At 44.1% G+C, this 19,570-nt stretch overlaps 1 protein-coding gene across 1 annotated transcript; it reads left to right on the top strand.

Moving 5' to 3' along the window:
* The first annotated feature begins 206 nt into the window (after nucleotides 1–206).
* On the top strand, nucleotides 207–17,926 carry KIF3B (kinesin family member 3B). Its single transcript, XM_015566641.1, has 8 exons — nucleotides 207–1,686; nucleotides 4,455–4,556; nucleotides 4,771–4,893; nucleotides 5,002–5,120; nucleotides 9,397–9,510; nucleotides 10,131–10,236; nucleotides 13,617–13,795; nucleotides 14,464–17,926. Exons 1-8 carry the CDS (start codon nucleotides 283–285, stop codon nucleotides 14,558–14,560), a joined length of 2,244 nt encoding a protein of 747 aa, XP_015422127.1. The 5' UTR covers nucleotides 207–282; the 3' UTR covers nucleotides 14,561–17,926.
* The last annotated feature ends 1,644 nt before the right edge of the window (nucleotides 17,927–19,570 follow it).

Raw genomic sequence — 19,570 nt, forward strand, 5'->3', positions numbered from 1 at the left:
TAAGGTCCTGTGAGAAAGTATACAGTGTAATAAAGTTACTAAATGTAGCTGTCTGCCCTAGCCGGTTTACTTTTAGTATTGAAAAATTAAAAATGAATTAAAAAATTAAAATAAATGCAGCTATCAGAAGGTTAGCAAGATAAAAGTGACGTGGGTGTGTCAGTTGCTGTTGAGCAGCCTTCAGTGACAGCTGTACTGTCCTTACTTACTTTTGCTTTTTTTCTAGGACCTTAGCATCCTGAGACATCGTAGCCTTCAGGGTTGACCTGGTCAGAGTTCATCATGTCCAAGTTGAAAAGCTCAGAGTCAGTCAGGGTGGTGGTTCGCTGCCGGCCCATGAATGGCAAGGAAAAGGCCGCTTCATATGACAAGGTGGTAGATGTGGATGTGAAGCTGGGGCAGGTGTCTGTGAAGAACCCCCGAGGAGTGGCCCATGAAATGCCCAAGACCTTCACCTTTGATGCAGTATATGACTGGAATGCCAAGCAGTTTGAACTCTATGATGAGACGTTCCGACCGCTTGTGGATTCCGTTCTGCAGGGTTTCAATGGGACGATTTTTGCCTATGGACAAACGGGGACTGGGAAAACCTACACCATGGAAGGAGTCCGTGGTGACCCTGAAAAAAGAGGGGTCATCCCTAACTCGTTTGATCACATCTTCACCCATATCTCTCGATCCCAAAATCAGCAGTACCTGGTCAGGGCTTCTTACTTAGAGATCTACCAGGAGGAGATCCGAGATTTGCTCTCAAAGGATCAGACCAAAAGGCTTGAGCTCAAAGAGAGGCCTGACACTGGAGTGTATGTGAAAGACCTGTCTTCCTTTGTCACCAAGAGCGTGAAGGAAATAGAGCACGTGATGAATGTGGGGAACCAGAACCGATCTGTTGGTGCTACTAACATGAATGAGCACAGTTCGCGTTCTCATGCAATTTTTGTCATCACCATCGAGTGCAGTGAGGTGGGCCTTGATGGAGAAAACCACATTCGTGTAGGTAAACTGAACCTTGTCGATCTTGCTGGCAGTGAACGGCAAGCCAAGACCGGTGCACAAGGGGAAAGACTGAAGGAAGCGACCAAGATCAACCTGTCCCTTTCAGCCTTGGGTAATGTCATCTCTGCCCTGGTGGATGGCAAAAGCACTCACATTCCATATCGGGACTCAAAGCTTACCAGGCTCCTCCAAGATTCTCTTGGTGGCAATGCTAAAACTGTGATGGTGGCCAATGTGGGGCCTGCCTCTTACAATGTAGAAGAAACTCTGACCACTCTGAGATATGCCAACCGTGCCAAAAACATTAAGAACAAGCCAAGGGTCAATGAGGACCCTAAGGATGCCCTCCTTCGAGAATTCCAGGAAGAGATTGCTCGGCTCAAGGCCCAGCTAGAAAAACGGTCCATTGGCAGGAAAAAGAGGCGAGAGAAGCGGAGGGAAGGTGGTGGCAGTGGTGGGGGTGGGGAAGACGAGGAGGACGAGGGAGAAGAGGGTGAGGAGGAAGGGGATGATAAGGATGATTACTGGCGGGAACAGCAAGAAAAGCTGGAGATTGAGAAGCGGGCCATTGTAGAGGACCACAGCTTGGTTGCAGAGGAGAAGATGAAGCTGCTGAAAGAGAAGGAGAAGAAGATGGAGGACCTGCGGCGGGAGAAGGATGCTGCCGAGATGCTGGGCGCCAAAATCAAGGTAATAGACTCCTCTGGGGCCTTCTTTTTCTTTCAAATCTTTTGTTTTTATCAAAAAAATGACACGAGGGATGATGTTTCTTTTGGTTTTGCATTCCCAGTAGCTCCATGATATCCAGTGCCCAATAAACATTTGTCGAATTGTATTGGATGAAGAAGAAGAAGGTTTTCAAATTTAAAAAATTTAAATATTGAATTCATAGTAAGAATAATTATTGCATATGTGAAGGTATAAAATGCAGCATTAAAACTAACACCCATACTACCCTCCGTCCACTCAATGTAAGAAATAGGACAACAACCATATCTTTATGAATTCTTTGTGTCCCCTCACACCCATCAGGTAATCATTATCTTGGATTTGACGGTTAATTTCCTTTATAGTTTCCCATATATGTATATATCTCTAAATAAAAGATAGTTTTGTTTTTGACTTTTATATAAATGGATTCTCACTGCTGCAGTTGCTTTTATTCACTCAGTGTTACAATAATGAGATTTATCCACATTGATGCCTATAGCTGTGATTCATTCATTCATTATTACTGTTCTGAGAGTTGCACGGTAGTCCATTCTTCTGAGAGAGTGGGTTGTTTCCATTTTCTGCTATAACCGTTCTTGTACTTGGCTCCAGGAGAACAGGTACCTACAAGAATTTCTTATCTGACACTGCTAGGTCCTGCAATATGTGCAGCTTCAACTTTACTAGATGATGACAAGTTGTTTTCTGAAGTGGCCTGTGAACTGAAATTTCTACCAGGAACATATGCATTCAGCTTGCTCCTCATCCTTACCAGCACTTAGATTATCAGACTGTAGGTTTTGTATATCTAGCGAATACAAAATGGCAATTTGTGGTATATATACTAGTGTGTGTGTGTGTGTGTGTGTGTGTGTGTGTGTGTGTTTAATTGATTTCAAAGAGAGGAAGGGAGAAGGATAGAAACATCAATAATGAGCCCTGCTGGGACAGAGAGAAACATTGATGTAAGAGAGAAACATGAATCGGCAGTCTCCTGCACGCCCCGTACTGGGGATAGAGCCCACAGCCCAGGCATGTGCCCTGACCGGGATTCAAACAGACAACCCTTCAGTGCACAGGATGACACCTAACCAACTGAGCCACACCATCCGGGCTCGTTGTGGTTTTAACATGCAGTGCAGTGATCACACAATATATAGGACGGTTTCATCACCCCCAAACGCTCCCTGTAGTCAGTCCCTCCCCCAACCTCCAGCTGTGCAGTTGCTGACCAGTATTCTACAGCAAGGAGGCTCCCTGTGTTGAACCGTCTTCTGGTGGCAGTTACTGCTCCATCAGGTGCCTGGACCCTGGGCTGCCACCGGGCGTCCATGGCAGAGGAGGGTGCAGAGCTCACCCTGGAATCCTCGGGTGATCACTGCCTGACCACAAGCCAGAATTCCTCTGGCATGTTGGGTTCTAGCTCATTGAATTTATGCACACTTTTTATTTCTGCTCTAAAATGTATGTATGCTTATTTAAAAGGGACAAGTGACCTCTCTCTCCCCTCCCCTCCCCCTGCTATATGAAGTCATACTTTGTCTGTGGCTCATGGTAGCCCTCACATAGAGCTGGGTACTAATTTATTTTCAGAGGCAGGGGTCCTTTCCAGGACTCTCAAGACCTGATGCGAAAATGGATTCATGTACAACACAGGAGATGACTCTGTTTCAGGGAGCGGCTTTCTAAAGGGGTTCCATTGGTGTTCCAAACCCTGCCCCACCCCCCTCACTCCTGCACTGGGAGGGTAGCTGGGAGTGCCCATGTTTGACTTGCATGCTGTGTTTTAGGATCACATCTGTTATCCAGGCCCAGGAACACCTAGAGTCTCTAAACTACCTGGTGTATTTAGGCAACTCTCAGAGCCAAATGTGGCCGGACTCAGCATTACTGCTCCCTTTGGGCGCCGTCAATCCCCCCGCCTCTGACTCCCGTCTCACCAGGATCTCTTGGACCCATCATCCCCTTTGCTCTCCTCCTCCACTACTGCCCTAGCCCAGGCCTGGACCCTCAGAACAGCTGCCTGGCTGGTCTCCCTGCACTCGGCCTGCCCTTCTCCAGTCATTCTCCTTGTGGCATGGAGTCATGTTCCTAAAACACAAATCCGATTGTGTACCGTCATGCTCAAAGAACATGGCCGTGTTTGCTGCAGTTCTCAGGGTCACGTTTAGTTTCCCATAACAGAGCTTTGAGGTTGTTGAACTGACTGACCACTGATTGCTTTGCCAACTGCATGTATCACCACTCCCTACCCTGCCCTCTCACACACATTTTTTTCTTGGCTGATTTCTATTTTGAGTTCAGCGCTCTGTCGATGTCTCTGAGACAGGAACCTTTTCCTGACCCTCCTAAAGCCTGAATTCTCTCCCTCCTGTGTGCCTCTCCCATTAGTACTTGGTTTTTTTCCCTCATGATGGCTTCTGACCCGTAGAGTAAGAACCTGCTTACTTGTCTGTGGCCCTCAGTGGACTCTCAGCTTTGCTTTTCACACTGAAACATTTTTTGTTAAAAGAAAGCTGAAGTTTGTGTATGTCTGGAGAAGACGTAGCTTCTGTATTTCCAAGGTGGCGCCCCCTCAGCCCCATCGCAGTGATGAGCAAGACACAGTGAACACAATGTATTTTTCTCTGGAGCCCACCCCCTTTGCCTCAGTCCAGGAAGAGGGAGAGGCACCGGTACGAGTCTCCCTCTGAGAAGATACATTCTGAGGGAGACCATTCACAAGATGGATTCTACTTTTTTCTCAGGCCATGGAGAGTAAGCTGCTTGTTGGAGGAAAAAATATAGTAGATCATACCAACGAACAGCAGAAAATCTTGGAGCAAAAACGGCAGGAAATTGCAGAGCAGGTAACTTGTCATTCCTGTTTGGGGAGAATGTGGAGGGTAAGGCACATCAGTGCTACCAAGCAAATATCTCTGGTATTAGACTCTTCAGAGGGAATGGAAATGAGCTGTGGTAGCCCCTTCCTGGTGGGAGACTCTGATCTGGAGCAGCCCTGCCCTGTATTCTTGTGTAGACATTGTCCCTAGGCAAGCTGATGAATTTTGGAATGTTGCTCAGAAACGTCGAGAAAGAGAAATCCAGCAACAGATGGAAAGTCGAGATGAGGAGACCCTAGAACTTAAAGAGACCTACAGCTCGTTGCAGCAAGAGGTGGACATCAAGACCAAAAAACTCAAAAAGGTATCAAAGGAACTGGGCCAGGCAGAGGTGTCTTGAGACTCGGGGGGAAAGGGAGAGCTCGCTGTCTGGCGGGCTGCCCTCCCCATCTGCTTCTCCCCTGGGTTCCAGCTCTTCTCCAAGCTGCAGGCAGTGAAGGCAGAGATCCATGACCTCCAGGAGGAGCACATCAAGGAGCGCCAGGAGCTGGAGCAGACCCAGAATGAGCTCACCCGGGAGCTGAAACTCAAGTAAGTTCTGGGCCCTCCATGGCGCCCCCAGCCACTTGCTAAGAAACACTTCCCTGAGGACAGGGTCCCTTCTCTCCAGCTCATCTCCTGTCACTTTGTCCTCTATTGTTGAGAAAGTCACTTCTGTCTCTGGACTTCATCTGTGAAGGGAATGATTTCACCAGATGATCTCCAAGCTTCCTTCCACTCTGCTTTCCTGAAGCCTTTCAAGGACTCTGGCCTCACCTTTATCTATTAATGAGAAGGAATCTTTTATTAACTAGAATTTTCTGAATGGTATAGAGAACACCCAAATACCCATCACCCAAATTCAATGATAAAACATCTTTTGTCATCTTTCATAAAAGTATTTTTTAAAATATATTTTTATTGATTTCAGAGAGGAAGGGAGAGGAAGAGAGAGATAGAAACATCAATGATGAGAAGGAATCATTGATTGGCTGCCTCCTGCAGGTTGGACCGAGCCTACAACCCAGGCATGTGCCCTTGACCGGAATTGAACCTGGGGCCCTTCGGTCCGCAGGCCAATGCTCTAACCACTGAGCCAAACCAGGCAGGGCCAAGTATTTTAAAGCAAACCTTACCTCATGTTATGTCACTCCTGCATACTTACATGACCACAATGCAATTTTTAAAAAGCTTTCTTGAAATATAATTCACATACTTTACAGTTCACCTATTTAAAGTATACAAGTGAGTTTTTAGAAACTATATATTTACTCTGGCCAGGTAGCTCAGTTGGTTAGAGCATTGTCCCTATATGACAGAGTTGTGGGTTTCAGTCCCCAGTCAGGGCACATACAAGAAGCAACTGATGAATGCATTAATGAGTGGAACAACAAATTGATATTTCTCTCTCTCTCTCTCTTGCTCTCTCTCTCTCTCTCCTCTCTCCGCTTCCTTACTCTTTTGCCCCCTTCCTCTCTCAAATTAATTAAAATATATATTTAGCCTGGCCAGTGTGGTTCAGTGGTTGAACATTGACCCAGGCACTAAGAGGTCACTGGTTCAATTCCTGGTTAGGGCACATGCCTGTGTTTCAGCTCAATTCCCAGTAGGGGGCATGGAGAGAAACATTAATGATGAGAGAGAGTCATTGATTGGCTGCCTCCTGCATGCCCCACACTGGGGATCGAGCCTGCAACCTAGGCATGTGCCCTGACTGGAAATTGAACCATGACCTTCTAGTTCATAGGCTGATGCTCAACCACTGAACCACGTCAGCCAGGCCCAAACCCGCGACCTTTTGATGCATGGGAAAATGTTCAACCAACTGAGCCACACTGGCTAGGGCCATTTCCGTATAAATTTTAAGATCAGCTTGTCAATTTCTGAAAGAAAAGCCAGCTGTAATTGTAATAGGGACTGTGTTGAATCTGTAGATCAATTTGGAAAATATTGTCATCATTGTTGTGTTCTGACCCATGAATATAGGATATCTTTCTATTTATTTAGAATTTTGTTTTCTGTCAAAAATGTTTTATAGTTTTCAGTGCACAACTACTTGCACTTCTTTTGTTAAATTTAAATCTAAATATTCTATTTTTGATGCTATTTATATGGAATTGTTTTTTTAATTTTCTTTCGGTACTACTGTTGATTTTTTATAGAACATATTGTCTTTCCACCCAACAAAATCAACATTAAGTTTCTTAGTATTTTCTCATACTCTGTCCATATTCAGATATTCTCGGTTTGTTCATATTCAGATCTATATGTGGACCACATATTGCATTTGGTAATTATGTCTCTTAACTTTATTTTAATGTGGAGCAATCCATTTCTCTGTTAAGAACTTATTTTCTAGCCCTGAGCAGTTTAGTTCAGTTTGGATAGAACATCGGGCAATGGACTGAAAGGTCCCGGATTTGATTCCGGTCGAGGGCATGTACCTTGGTTGCAGGCTCGATCCCCAGTGCGGGGCGTGCAGGAGGCAGCTGATCAATGTTTCTCTCTAATCGATGTTTCTAACTCTCTATCCCTCTCCCTTCCTCTCTGTAAAAAATCCATAAAAATCTATTTTTTTAAAAAAAGAACTTATCTTCTAGTTAACTTGTTGAAAAAGTTGGGTTAGGTAGCCTGTAGAAAAATCTCACATTCTAGATCTGTTGGTCTGCTTCTTCATGGAGTTGTCTAATTTGTGTCTCTGTCTCCCCTTTTTTCCTTTAACTGAAAGCTAGCGCTGAAACACTGGTTCTCAACATAGAAATCATCTCAGGAGTTTGTAAAGTAATGATTCTTGGGCCCCACCCCGGAGGTTTTTATTTCATTGCTCTGGGGCAGGGTCCTTAAACTTTAGCAGGCACCGAATCATCTGAAGGGCTTGTTAAACACAGGTGGCTGGGCCCCATACCCAGAGAGCTTGGTTCAGTGTCTGGGGTGGGGCCTGAGAATTTTCCTTTCTAACAAGGTCTGGTCATTGCTCCTGCTGGTTCGGTGAACATACTTTGAGAACCATAGATTTGTCATGGATCAGGGCAAGATGTGTTTAGAACTCCCTAAATGATATTAATGTGCAGCTTGGCTTGAAAACCATTGACCTAATAGTTTCAACCAATAATGATCTTTGTCTGGATCTTTTATTTCATTAGGGGTTACAAAGTGATGTTTTTCTATATCCATCCTTCCACAGCATTAGCTGGAATTTTTCTTTAAAGAAGAACTTTTCAAAGGGATTATTTTAACAACCATGTTTTAAATTTTAAAAGAAGCCCTTAAAATTAAATGAATGGCCTTGGCCAATGTGGCTCCGTTGGTTACACTGTCATCCCATACACCGAAGGGTGGCAGGTTAGATTCCCCTAAGGACACTTGCCCAAGTTGCTCGTTCGATCCCAGTCAGGGAGTGTACAGTAGGCAACTGATTGATGTTTCTTTTTCACATCAATGTTTCCCTCTCTCCCTCTCTCTCTCTCTCTCTCTCTCTCTCTCTCTCTCTCTCTCCCTTCCTCTCTCTAAGATCAATTTTTTTATAAAGGGTTGAAATTAAAATATATTAAATGTATGTATCAGTCCTCTTTCTAGGTATGCACACCTGGAAAAGAGATCAGAACAAAATATGGCAAAATATTAATAATAGCTATTTCTGGATAGTGAAATTATGTGTAATGATATTTTTTTCAAAATTTCTAATGTGGCCGAAACCGGTTTGGCTCAGTGGATAGAGCGTCGGCCTGCGGACTGAAAGGTCCCAGGTTCGATTCTGGTCAAGGGCATGTACCTGGGTTGCGGGCACATCCCCAGTGGGAGATGTGCAGGAGGCAGCTGAGTGATGTTTCTCTCTCTCTCTCTCCCTTCCTCTCTGTGAAAAATCAATAAAATATATTTTAAAAAGAAAATTTCTAATGTGTAAATAGGCCCTTTAAAATCAAAAAAACAAACAAACAAATATATGTTGTGAAAAATAATTCCTTAAATGTCAAGTAAAATGAAGAGAAAATTTCATCCCTCCAGAATACTATATTTTTTCCTCAATGAAGGCATTTTTAGCTTTCCTTTTGAATAAACAGCGAGTCAATCTGTTTTTTACAGCCAGTACCCTTCACCTCTGGTGTTTGTTGTGCGTCTCTCTCACATTAACACCCCTTTGGCATTGTTCTGTCCTGAGGTTTTGAAAGAGTGAATGCAGAAATGTGGCAGGAGACAGTCATCATCACCATGGTGAGACACAACCCAGTGGTCTCTTTCATTGTTTGCCATGTTCCCTGGATGCTTCTGACACAAACTCTTCTCAGGAATGGTTTTCATTCTGAGAAGTGTAAGGGACTGAAATATTTGGTCCTACTCTTTGTCCTTGTGATTAGAATGTGAAATTTTCCATCTCTGGCAACAATCCAGGGGATTGGAGGAAGCAGTTTAATTCCTAATCTGTTTTCAGCATGTTGGAAGTTAGCGAGCTGGGTTAGCAGTACCAGCGTTCCTCCAAAAAGTACTTCAAATAGGTTCACTCTAGTGTAGTCCAGGTATCATCTCCCTCTTCAGTTCTTTCAGCTCCTCAAGCTACTTCTCCTTATTCCTGGGGCAGACCACTGTCAGCACCTGTCACACCTAAGAGTGCTGTACCGTTCGTTACCTCTCTGTCTCAGGCAGGGACCAAGTGTCATTCATGTCTGATCCCAGTTCTTTGTATGATGGCAGGTTCATGGTACCTGCTTAGTGAATGTTTGCTGAGTAACTTGACTTATCTAATTACTCACTACACATGGGACCAGATAGCAAACACTCCATCTGTATTCTTTCTCTATTTGTATTCACCCCTGTATGTGTGCTCTTACAGGCATCTTATTATAGAAAATTTTATCCCTCTGGAAGAAAAAAGTAAAATTATGAATAGATCCTTCTTTGATGAAGAGGAAGATCATTGGAAATTACATCCTATAACCAGACTGGAGTAAGTCACTACTGACTTTAAGGTGGGCAGGAGGGAAGGAATGTTGATAAGCTGGACTTGGCCAGAGGGGTATGGTAAGAATGCAGTTTCATTCATTTAAAGTTGGAACCAGCTGCATCTCTGCTTTTGTGATGGCCATGGTTCCACAAGATAAAAGTTTGATGAGTACGGTATTGGAACTGGGAGAATTTGTCACAGCGAACTAATGACCTTTCCTGAGTTCCTCATTTCAGCTTCCTCAGCTGTCAAGTGAAGCAAGATAGGCCAGATGAGGGGCAGTAGGCAGGTGTTATCTTGTGTGTCAGTCTGACACCGTTTTGAGAAGGACTCTCAGTATAAGTCTGGGTCCTGCTGGAAAAATGGAAGATGTCTGCCAAGGACACAGGGGTGGGGAGTGTTGACAGCCCTGCTTCATGCCTACCATCTCAGACGGCAACTCAAGCAGAAAGTAGAAGCAGCTCCTGTGTCATTTCCATGTCAGCCCTCAATCCGGGGAGTCACTTGCTTCAGGTTCTCATTAAGCAGGCTCAGAGTCTTCTGAGTGCTGGCTCCACAGTACCGATCCTGGGGCTGTGGACCACACGCCAGCCAGGTCTCTAACCACTGCAGTGCATTTCCAGGAATCAGCAGATGATGAAGCGGCCCGTCTCAGCTGTGGGATATAAGAGACCATTGAGCCAGCACGCAAGAATGTCCATGATGATTCGTCCAGAGGCCCGATACAGGGTGAGAAGATTGTTCTTGTCTTCCTCTCCGCTCTCTTTTATTTATTTATTTTTTAAATATATTTTATTGATTTTTTACAGAGAGGAAAGGAGAGAGATAGAGAGTTAGAAACATCGATGAGAGAGAAGCATCGATCAGCTGCCTCCTGCACATCTCCCACTGGGGATGTGCCCGCAACCCAGGTACATGCCCCTGACCGGAATCGAACCTGGGACCCTTCAGTCCACAGGCCGACGCTCTATCCACTGAGCCAAACCGGTTTCAGCTCCGCTCTCTTTTAGAGGAGTTTAGGCACCGACTGCAAAGTCACAGAGTTTTCATCCTGACTCTTATCAGAGGCACCTGAGGAAATTTATATTAATGTAACAACATTTTAAAAATATATTTTTTTATTGATTTCAGAGAGGACTGGAGAGGGAGAGAGAGACAGAAACATCAATGATGAGAGAGAATCATTGATTAGCTGCCTCTTGCACACCTCACAGTGGGGATCAAGTCCACAAACCGGGCATGTGCCCTAACTGGGAATCAAATTCTGACCTCCTGGTTCATAGGTCAAAGCTCAACCACTGAGCCATGCTGGCTGGGCTTAATACAGCAATTTTAACAAATAACAAATAAAAAATAATGATAAATAAAAAGGTAAAATAGAACGAGATTTAGAAAATCGGGACTAGGGAAGGAGGAGAGTATAAGCATCCTGTCCATAATGGCCAATAAATATTAACGATAAATTTTTAAATGGCTCTGTGGGCCCAGCTGGTGTGGCTCAGTGGTTGAGCATAGACCCATGAATCAGGTGGTCATGGTTTGGTTCTGGGTTGGGGCACATGCCCTCGTTATGGTCTAGATCACCAGTAGGGGGCGTGCAGGAGGCAGCTAATCAATGATTCTCATCATTGATGTTTCTATCTCTCCTCCCTCTCTCTGAAATCAATAAAAAATAAAAGCAAAACAAACAAACAAAAGAATTTAAAATGGCTCTGTGAAGGCATAGCCGGTTTGGCTCAGTGGATAGTGCATCAGCCTGCGGACCGAAGGGTTCCAGGTTCAATTCTGGTCAAGGGCACATTGGTTGCAGGCTTCTCTCCCTGGCCCGGGGCTGTGGTCGGGGCCTGTGCAGGAGGCAACCAGTCAGTGTTTTTCTCTCACATCAATGTTTCTCTCTCTCCCTTCCTCTCTCTCTAAAGTGAATATATATATCCTCAGGTGAGGGTAAAAAAAATAAAAAAGAAAGAAAGGCCCTAGCCAGTTTGGCTGTGGATAGAGTCAGCCTGCAGACTGAAGGGTCCCAGGTTCGATTCCAGTCAAGGGCATGTACCTTGGTTGCGGGCACATCCCCAGTAGGGGGTGTGCAGGAGGCAGTTAAATCCATGTTTCTCTCTCATCGATGTTTCTAACTCTCTATCCCTCTCCCTTCCTCTCTGTAAAATATCAATAAAATATATATATTTTTTAAAAATCAGTGGAAAAAATATCCTCAGGTGAGGATTAACAAAAATGGCTCTTTGGGAAGACTGGGAAGAACGTTGGTGTCAGTGATAGGAGATGGAGATGTGTTAAAGAAGTTACGGTACTTCCATTTAACATAATGTGGGTCAGTCAGGAAGTAATTGAAAGTGCCACAATGAAGACCTGTTTAATGACCCAAACATATAATAATACTGAATGAGCTATTTATAAGCATTTGCTGTGTGCCAGGCATTGTACTCAGTGCTTTATTGCTTTCTCTACTAAACCCTCCCACCTACTCTATGCAGTAGTCCTTAGTAGGTAGCTGGTAAATAGAGGAACCAGGAGACATGATGTATTGTTAAGTTATAAAACAATTGGTTTTTTATATGAATAAAAAAATCTGGGACAAAATATATCAAAAGGTGAACTGGTTATCCCTGGTTATTAGAAGTACACTCAATGTAAATTTTCTTCTTTTTGCTTATCTGTATTTTATAACTATCTGTGGGGAACCTGTATAATTTTGATAATGAAAGGTTTTCATTTTAAATATATTTGAGTCTCCCTTGGCAGCCAGAGTGAAACAGATTAGAAGTAGTTAGCTCCTCAGGTGCTGTCTTCCTGGCACTGAGTTATTTACAATAAAACAAAAGCAAAAAAGATGTATTGGACGGAGTTTTATATAGTGGAAGATGAGTAATGTCAGACAGAATCCTCAGAAGCATTTTTATAACAGTTTCAGAGGGTGCATATCTTGCCGGTTATTTCATGTCTTAAGCCAAAAACATGCTTTTAAAGCCTACAAATCAAATATGTAGATTTCCAGGGGGCAAACCTGATCCAAAGGTAGAATTTAAAGCAGTGGCATGCAGGTGTTTTTAGCAATAGACCCAATCCATTAAGAGAAATTTTAAGCAGTATCTCAGTATATAAAATTGAGAAGTAAAGCCACTCCCTCTCCTCACCTTCTCCCAGTGACCCCTCCTACCCACTGTGGAGTGCTGGGGCCTGAACTATGCTGAGTGGGAGGAGCTAGAGGACAGGATGTGTAACCTGGGTGCTCTTCTGATAGGCATTTGCCTCGGTATGGGGGAGCTCAGAAAAGGCCCACCACCGGGTAGCAAGTGAAGAAATCCCTCCACAAGGCCAATTATGAAGCGGGCCCTGACTGATTATTCTTTCTATTATTTATTTATTTTTCCAAACTGATTTTTCAAATGTGGTTACATGCACATACACTACCACACACACCCTCCACACACATACACCATACCTGCCCTCTCCCCTTGGCAACCAAAACATTCATCAAAGCTGCCATAAGTGGTGAGATTATTGGTGATTACTATGTTCTTCTTTATATCTTTTTGTATTTTTACATTGTCTTCAACAAATGGGTTTTACTTAATTTATTATTATTCCCCTTAGGCAGTGATGGCGAACCTATGACACGCGTGTCAGAGGTGACACGTGAACTCATTTTTTTGGTTGATTTTTCTTTGTTAAATGGCATTTAAATATATAAAATAAATATCAAAAATATAAATCTTTGTTTTACTATGGTTGCAAATATCAAAAAATTTCTATATGTGACACGGCACCAGAGTTAAGTTAGGGGTTTTCAAAATGCTGACACGCCGAGCTCAAAAGGTTCGCAGTCACTGCCTTAGGGTATAATACATGTTCATTGTTTAAAAAAATTTTTTTAAGGAAAATAGTGAAAAGCCTATAGAAGAAAATAAAAAGCATCTAATCCCACCAGGAAAAATGTTATAAAACTACATCACTTCTAGGCAGGAACTTGGTAGGCTCTGAGTAGCAAGTAGGCTCTGAATTTACAGTTCTGCTTTTGGAGGGGGTCTACTTTGCTTGTACTCTCTGTGTCTGATTGGAAACCAACCTTGCTGGTTATGGCTGTGCTTCTGCAGGCAGAGAACATTGTGCTGCTAGAGCTGGACATGCCCAGCCGGACCACCAGGGACTATGAGGGCCCCGCCATTGCCCCCAAAGTCCAGGCGGCATTGGATGCGGCTCTGCAGGACGAAGATGAAATACAGGTGGATGCATCATCCTTTGAAAGTACTGCAAATAAGAAATCCAAGACCAGGTGAGTGGCTCTTGATGACCTATGTTTAGACAAGGACAAATGAAAGTAGAGGGTGGCAAGAGTGCTTGTTTATCATAAAATGCTTTACAGGATACACCAGAAAATAGTGCCATATTACTCCTGGGTTTATTCACTTATTACACAAATATTTATGGTTCAGGCATTATGCCAGGTGGACTGAATACCAGAATGCCGAATGTGCCTGGTTCCTAGTATAAGGAGCATGTGTTCTAGTGAAACAGGGGACAGTTCTTTGGTCCCCACCAGGCACCAGGGACTTAATTTGGTGCTAAATTAGAAATTCTACCATATTAAATTCTGGATTAGAAGTTTAAGGAAACAACTGGGTGTAAAACCAAAAATGGAAGAAATTCTACCTGGAAACTGAGTATTTTTGGCCACTTTGGAGAAGACAGTCAAGATTTGATTTAAGTGGAGGAACAGCGGCTGAGAATCAGAGTCCCTTCCCTGAGGTTTCACTCCTGGTCGGCAGGCTGTGCCATGTGCAGAGGGTTGGGCTATGCCCTTCTCATGCTTTTACAGCTGAAAGGCCACTGACGAAAGGGCACCTGGAAATGTTAATGGCACTTGGTAGGAAAGGAGTCTGATCCGTGTTGGTGACAGAGATGGGACATTTAATAATGTGAACATGTGCTTGACTTTTGCAGGCCTAAAAGCGGAAGGAAGTCGGGATCTTCCTCTTCTTCCTCAGGAACCCCTGCATCTCAGCTTTATCCACAGTCTCGGGGGCTGGTTCCAAAGTAAAGCCAGTTCCTGCTCTCCTGGGGTTTAAACAGCATTTGCCTTCTGAGAAAAGAGATGAGCAAATACCTGCAGAGAGGACTCCAGCCCAAACTCAGAACATTCCCCTGGGGAGAAGCGATGGCCTCTTTGCAGATGAACCAACTTAATCTGGCTGAAAGGTGCTGGTCCTAACCTGGCATTCAGCTCCTCTGGGCAGCGTCCCTTAACTAGCATCTCAGATATGCATGGGTAAGGTAACGTGCGATAGTCGAAGTGGAAAGCAAGAGGATGACCAGTGACCTTGCTTCCCTTCTCCCTTCCCTTCTCTCCCTTCCTTTCCCTTCCCTTCTCCCCTCTCCTTTTCTAGCCTGTTCTTTACACTGGGCTCCCTTCTTGCTGAACAATAGGGCAGAATCAGGAGTCACCTTAGCAGGACCAAGTCTTTAGAGCCTCAGGATAAAATAACAGTGAGGTTGAAAAGTGGAAGCCCTAGAACTTGAATACATGCTTGTTCTTGTAGGTTGAAAAAAATCTCATTTGGATCCAAACCCCAGTGGGCATGATCCATGCTCCTCAGTAAGAAGGGGATCTATCTTTGGGATCTGCTGAATGAGGAAATGTTTTCCAAGGAAGCTACCAATTTCACTCCTGAGGGATTCATGTTGGAAGCAGCAGAAATCACATTCCCTTGGCCTCCTTGGAGAGTTTAGAGAAACAGCTTCTTTAAAAACCTCAAAACCATGACCATCCTGTCAAAGACATAAATCTGTAAGCTGATGCCATGTCCATACACCGTGTCATTTTACTCTTCATGTGTCACCATCTTTAGCCAAGTGTGTGTACTCTGAGCATCCTTCCTAGGCCCATCTCCTCCCGAGCATGCTCTACAGTGGGCCTGTTTTGTGGGAGAAGGGAGGCTGGCTCTGCCTTCTCTGTTTGGACATAAGCAGGGGGAATGAGACGTATGATGGCACTTTTGAATTCCCCACTTTGTCCCATATTTACGGAGAGAGCATAAGGGTGCTAGGCAGATGCAGAGACAGAGACATGAGGCTCAGTGCAGTGTGAAGGGAAGACAAAGGTGGGAGCAAATGAACCTGCCTGCCTTCAGCTGAAACTCACCAAACCCTGGGATGGTGGCTCTCCCAGGCAGAACCTAAACGGTGGCTAGGAGGTGCTGTGTGATTGCATAGGCTCAGAGGAGAGTTAGAAGTTCCCCGTTTACATATACTAGTTTGGTTTATAAGTTTTAGTTCTTTGTATTATTGAAATTCAAAGCTTCATTTTATGTTGGTCATTAGGTGAATGTTACTCCTTTTTCCCCAAGAGAAACTCTTAAGTGTGTGTGGATGTGCAAGCACAGTGGTGCCTGTGTTCTTTGAGTGTGTCCATGTGTGTCTGTAAGAGAAAGATAGAGACCAAGAACTTGCCCGGTTTTAGAAATACACTAATGTACAGTTGTTGCCTTTGTCTGTACTAAAGGCCCATTGAATGACTAATCCCATGTGGGTGTCTGAGTCCACAAGCCAAGCCTGCGGGGCAGTGCGAGTCCCCAGGTCTGCCTCCCTGGTGTACCTTGCTGGCATGGTGCCTCAGGAAGGTGGCGACTCAGGTGGGCCTTGAGTTATATTTTTACTCAGCTGCTCAGTCCCCAGGGCACGTTTCTGGATCAGAACCTGTGGGAAAGAGGAGGTACCAAGTGCAATGTCACAGCATTCTACAGATGGAGATCTGTCATCTGGCAGCTTATCTCCTTTTTAGTTACTATTCTTTCTGAACCCAGGGTCCTTTTCAGTAATTCCCAGAGCCTGATGGAGCCTTCTCTCATCTTCCTTGGGATCAAACCCTGCTTCTCTCTTATTTACTAAGACTTTACCAGTTTGAATAGGAACCACATGACCAGGTGGTAGCTTAAGATGGTTTTCTGCCAGTTACACCTGTCTCTTGCCCCCCATTTTTTCAAAGCTAGTATGAATTGTATAGGCTGAAAATATTCATCTGGCAAGTTTGAGAATTGAACACTGCAGATAACACGATACCTTAATACTGATGTCTCAAGGTGGCTATTCTGACCAAGGGTGGTTGCGTGACCATAGAGCTTTTCTAAGAAGGCAAAAGAAGAAAGCTAAGTTGACAAGAAGGGTGAGTGAAACAGCTTGCCTTATACTCTTCTGATGGTCTGTGAACAAAGTGGAGGAAGACCTGAGTGGAGGTGAAGCTGTCGCTTCCCAAGCAGTCTTCGGTGCTTTTCTTCTCACAGTGGATCCGACAAATATTTGAATAGAGCAGATAGCAGAACAAACTGCTGTGTTGGGCTCTGAATTGAGCCAAATGTGTGGAGGACCTCCCAGGCCCACTGAGGGACCAGGTTTCCTGTCTGTAGTCATGCTAGAATGTTCCAAGCCATCTGAGGGCCAGCAGCAGTTAGTGAAGTCTGGAAGCCAGCCTAACGCTATCTGAGAAGATCATCTGAGAGAAGGAGTTTGAGACTGTGTGTGCAACCCTCACCAGGCGCCTTTTGCTCTGATCAGTAGGAATGTATCTGGCTTTATATTTTAAAGTCACCTGTCGCCCAGACCCCTGGATCCAGTACCCAAGGCCAGAAATCATAGGCATGAAGCACTTTCTTAAGACTGACTTAACGTTGGATTGTTCCCTATCGAATGCCTGCCTGCATGCTGCTTGAATTGCACCACCCACACCTCCATGACCAAGGGCATCAGAGCTCTGCAGCTCGGGCATGGGCCTGGGCTGCTCTCTGCTTTTCCTGTCTGATCTTGTTCGTCCTCCCTCACTGAATGTAAAATTGTCGCCAAGTTGCTGAGAAGTGTCAGTTCCCTGCTGTTAACGTGGGATATCAGTTCTGCCTCACATCTCCCACCACAGGCCAGGGCTCACTGCAAGTCACACCTTGGGCCATCTGAACACCATCGGTGGATGAAAATGGGGCTATTAATATACTCTAAAAGCCATAATCAAAATGCTCAGAGGGAACTGGACAAGAACAGTGGGCCTGGCTATTGTCTCTCTCACAAGGTTTTGTCTTGTACTGTTCAGAAATCTGCCACCTTTCTCCTTGCCCTTGTTTCTTGAATGAAATGCTTTTGAGGTTATTTATGAAATGAGTAATCCTGGTGCAGGAAGGAGGCAGTGGGCTTTATGGCTCTTTAGAGTTAATACTGATCTTGACCTTCTCTTTGGCTACCTTTAGACAAAGAACATGCCAATACTTGGGGCTCTAAGTTTTACAATTGATATTTATTTGTATCATCTCTTTGTCTAGGAATGTAAAAGTGATTCTAAACTAAGATGTGTAATAAAAATCAATCAGATTTATTGTACCTACAAAAAGGTGTCCTCATAAATGACTAACGTTTTTGAAAATGATATGCCTGTGGCTGATACACTGTCACTTTCTTTAAACATTTTAATTTTTCTAGTGAAAAGAGGGTGGGAGTGGAAATGAAGATTGAGTTGGAGTGCTGGTATTTAAAAAATAGAGCAACAAGATAAAGGGACATAAAATGAAGCAAGACAAGAGTGACAAGTAAGTGCTTCTCTTGTTTTTCCAAGCAGGGTCCTGAGGCCAGCCTAGGCAACAGCCATGACATGTCTTTAAATTTCTTTAAATGTATTACATATTATACTTTAAAATATGTTGGGGTTTTTTAACACAAAAATATTTTCTGTTATTTACCATCAGGAAAAAAAAGAAACACCAGAAATGGGCCATATGTTGGTCTTGTGGCTTCTTATATTCTCAGGCCTGCGGAAGTATATCCCTGGGGGTTGTGCTTTCTGGTTGAGACGTAGGGACTGAGTAGAGAGGGCACAGACCCTGGCCTCTGTGCTGGGTCTGAATTCTGGTTGTATCTGTTTACTAACCATGTGACTATGAGGAATTTAATTTACCTCTGTGAATCTCAGGGTCCTTGCCTGTAAAATGGGGTGATAATCCCTGCCTTGTAGGACCATTGTGAGGATTAGCAATGATTTAAAGCAACAAGCACATAGTATGTGGACTAGAGCAGACATTTAAAATGTACTTGCTGCTGTGACAGGGTCCTGTGTTCAGAAGATACCATGAACAATTTGTATCCTAAGGTACTAGAAGCTAGTACTGGGAAAATCATGTTCAGAAAATCCTAGGCCTCTATAGAAAAGCTGGCATTTTTTTTAAATTGATTTTTTTTGAGGGGGGGGGCGGGGGAGAGAGAGATGGGGGAGGGGGGAGAGAAAGAAAAACATTGATTTGTTGTTCCACTTATTTATGCATTCACTGGTTGCTTCTTGTATGTGCCTTGACCAGGGATCGAACCTGCAGCATTGGCATATCAGGACCATACTCTAACCAACTGAGCTACTTGGCCAGGAAAAGCTGCTAACTATTTAACAAATATATGGTGAATACCTACTATGCGCCATGCTATTCTGGGCATTGGATATATAGATGTGGGCAACACTGACATGGTCCCTGAACTCACAGAGCTTGTACTTTAATGGGGAAGGAGAGACAGGATAAGTGTTAATCAAACACACACAAATGTATAATTACAAATTATGATAAATGCCATGAAGTAATATTATAGGATATTATTAGAGAATAACATAACAGGAGCCTAATTTGGATTGGTGGGTAAATAAGAAAAGGGCTTTCTGAAGAAATGACATTTACAGTGAGATCTAGAGCAGCGGTCGCCAACCTTTCGGACCTCACGGACCCCCAGTGGTCCGCGGACCACTGGTTGGTGACCGCTTATCTAGAGAACAAGGAGTTAGCGAGACAAGAAATTTGGAAAGGAATTTGTGAGTGAACAGCATTTGTGAAGGCCTTGTATAACAGAGTAGTAGAGTTTCATAAGAAGATAGCTGCAGCCCAGGCCAGTGTGGCTCAGTTGCTTAAGCATAGTCCCAAGCACCAAGTCACTGGTTTGATTCCTGGTCAGGGCACATGCCCTGGTTGAGGACTCGATCCCCAGTAGAGGGGGCATGCAGGAGGCAGCCGATCAATGTTTCTCATCGATGTTCTAC

This window comes from Myotis davidii, unplaced genomic scaffold, assembly GCF_000327345.1.
Source record: "Myotis davidii unplaced genomic scaffold, ASM32734v1 scaffold562, whole genome shotgun sequence".
NCBI lineage: Eukaryota > Metazoa > Chordata > Mammalia > Chiroptera > Vespertilionidae > Myotis > Myotis davidii.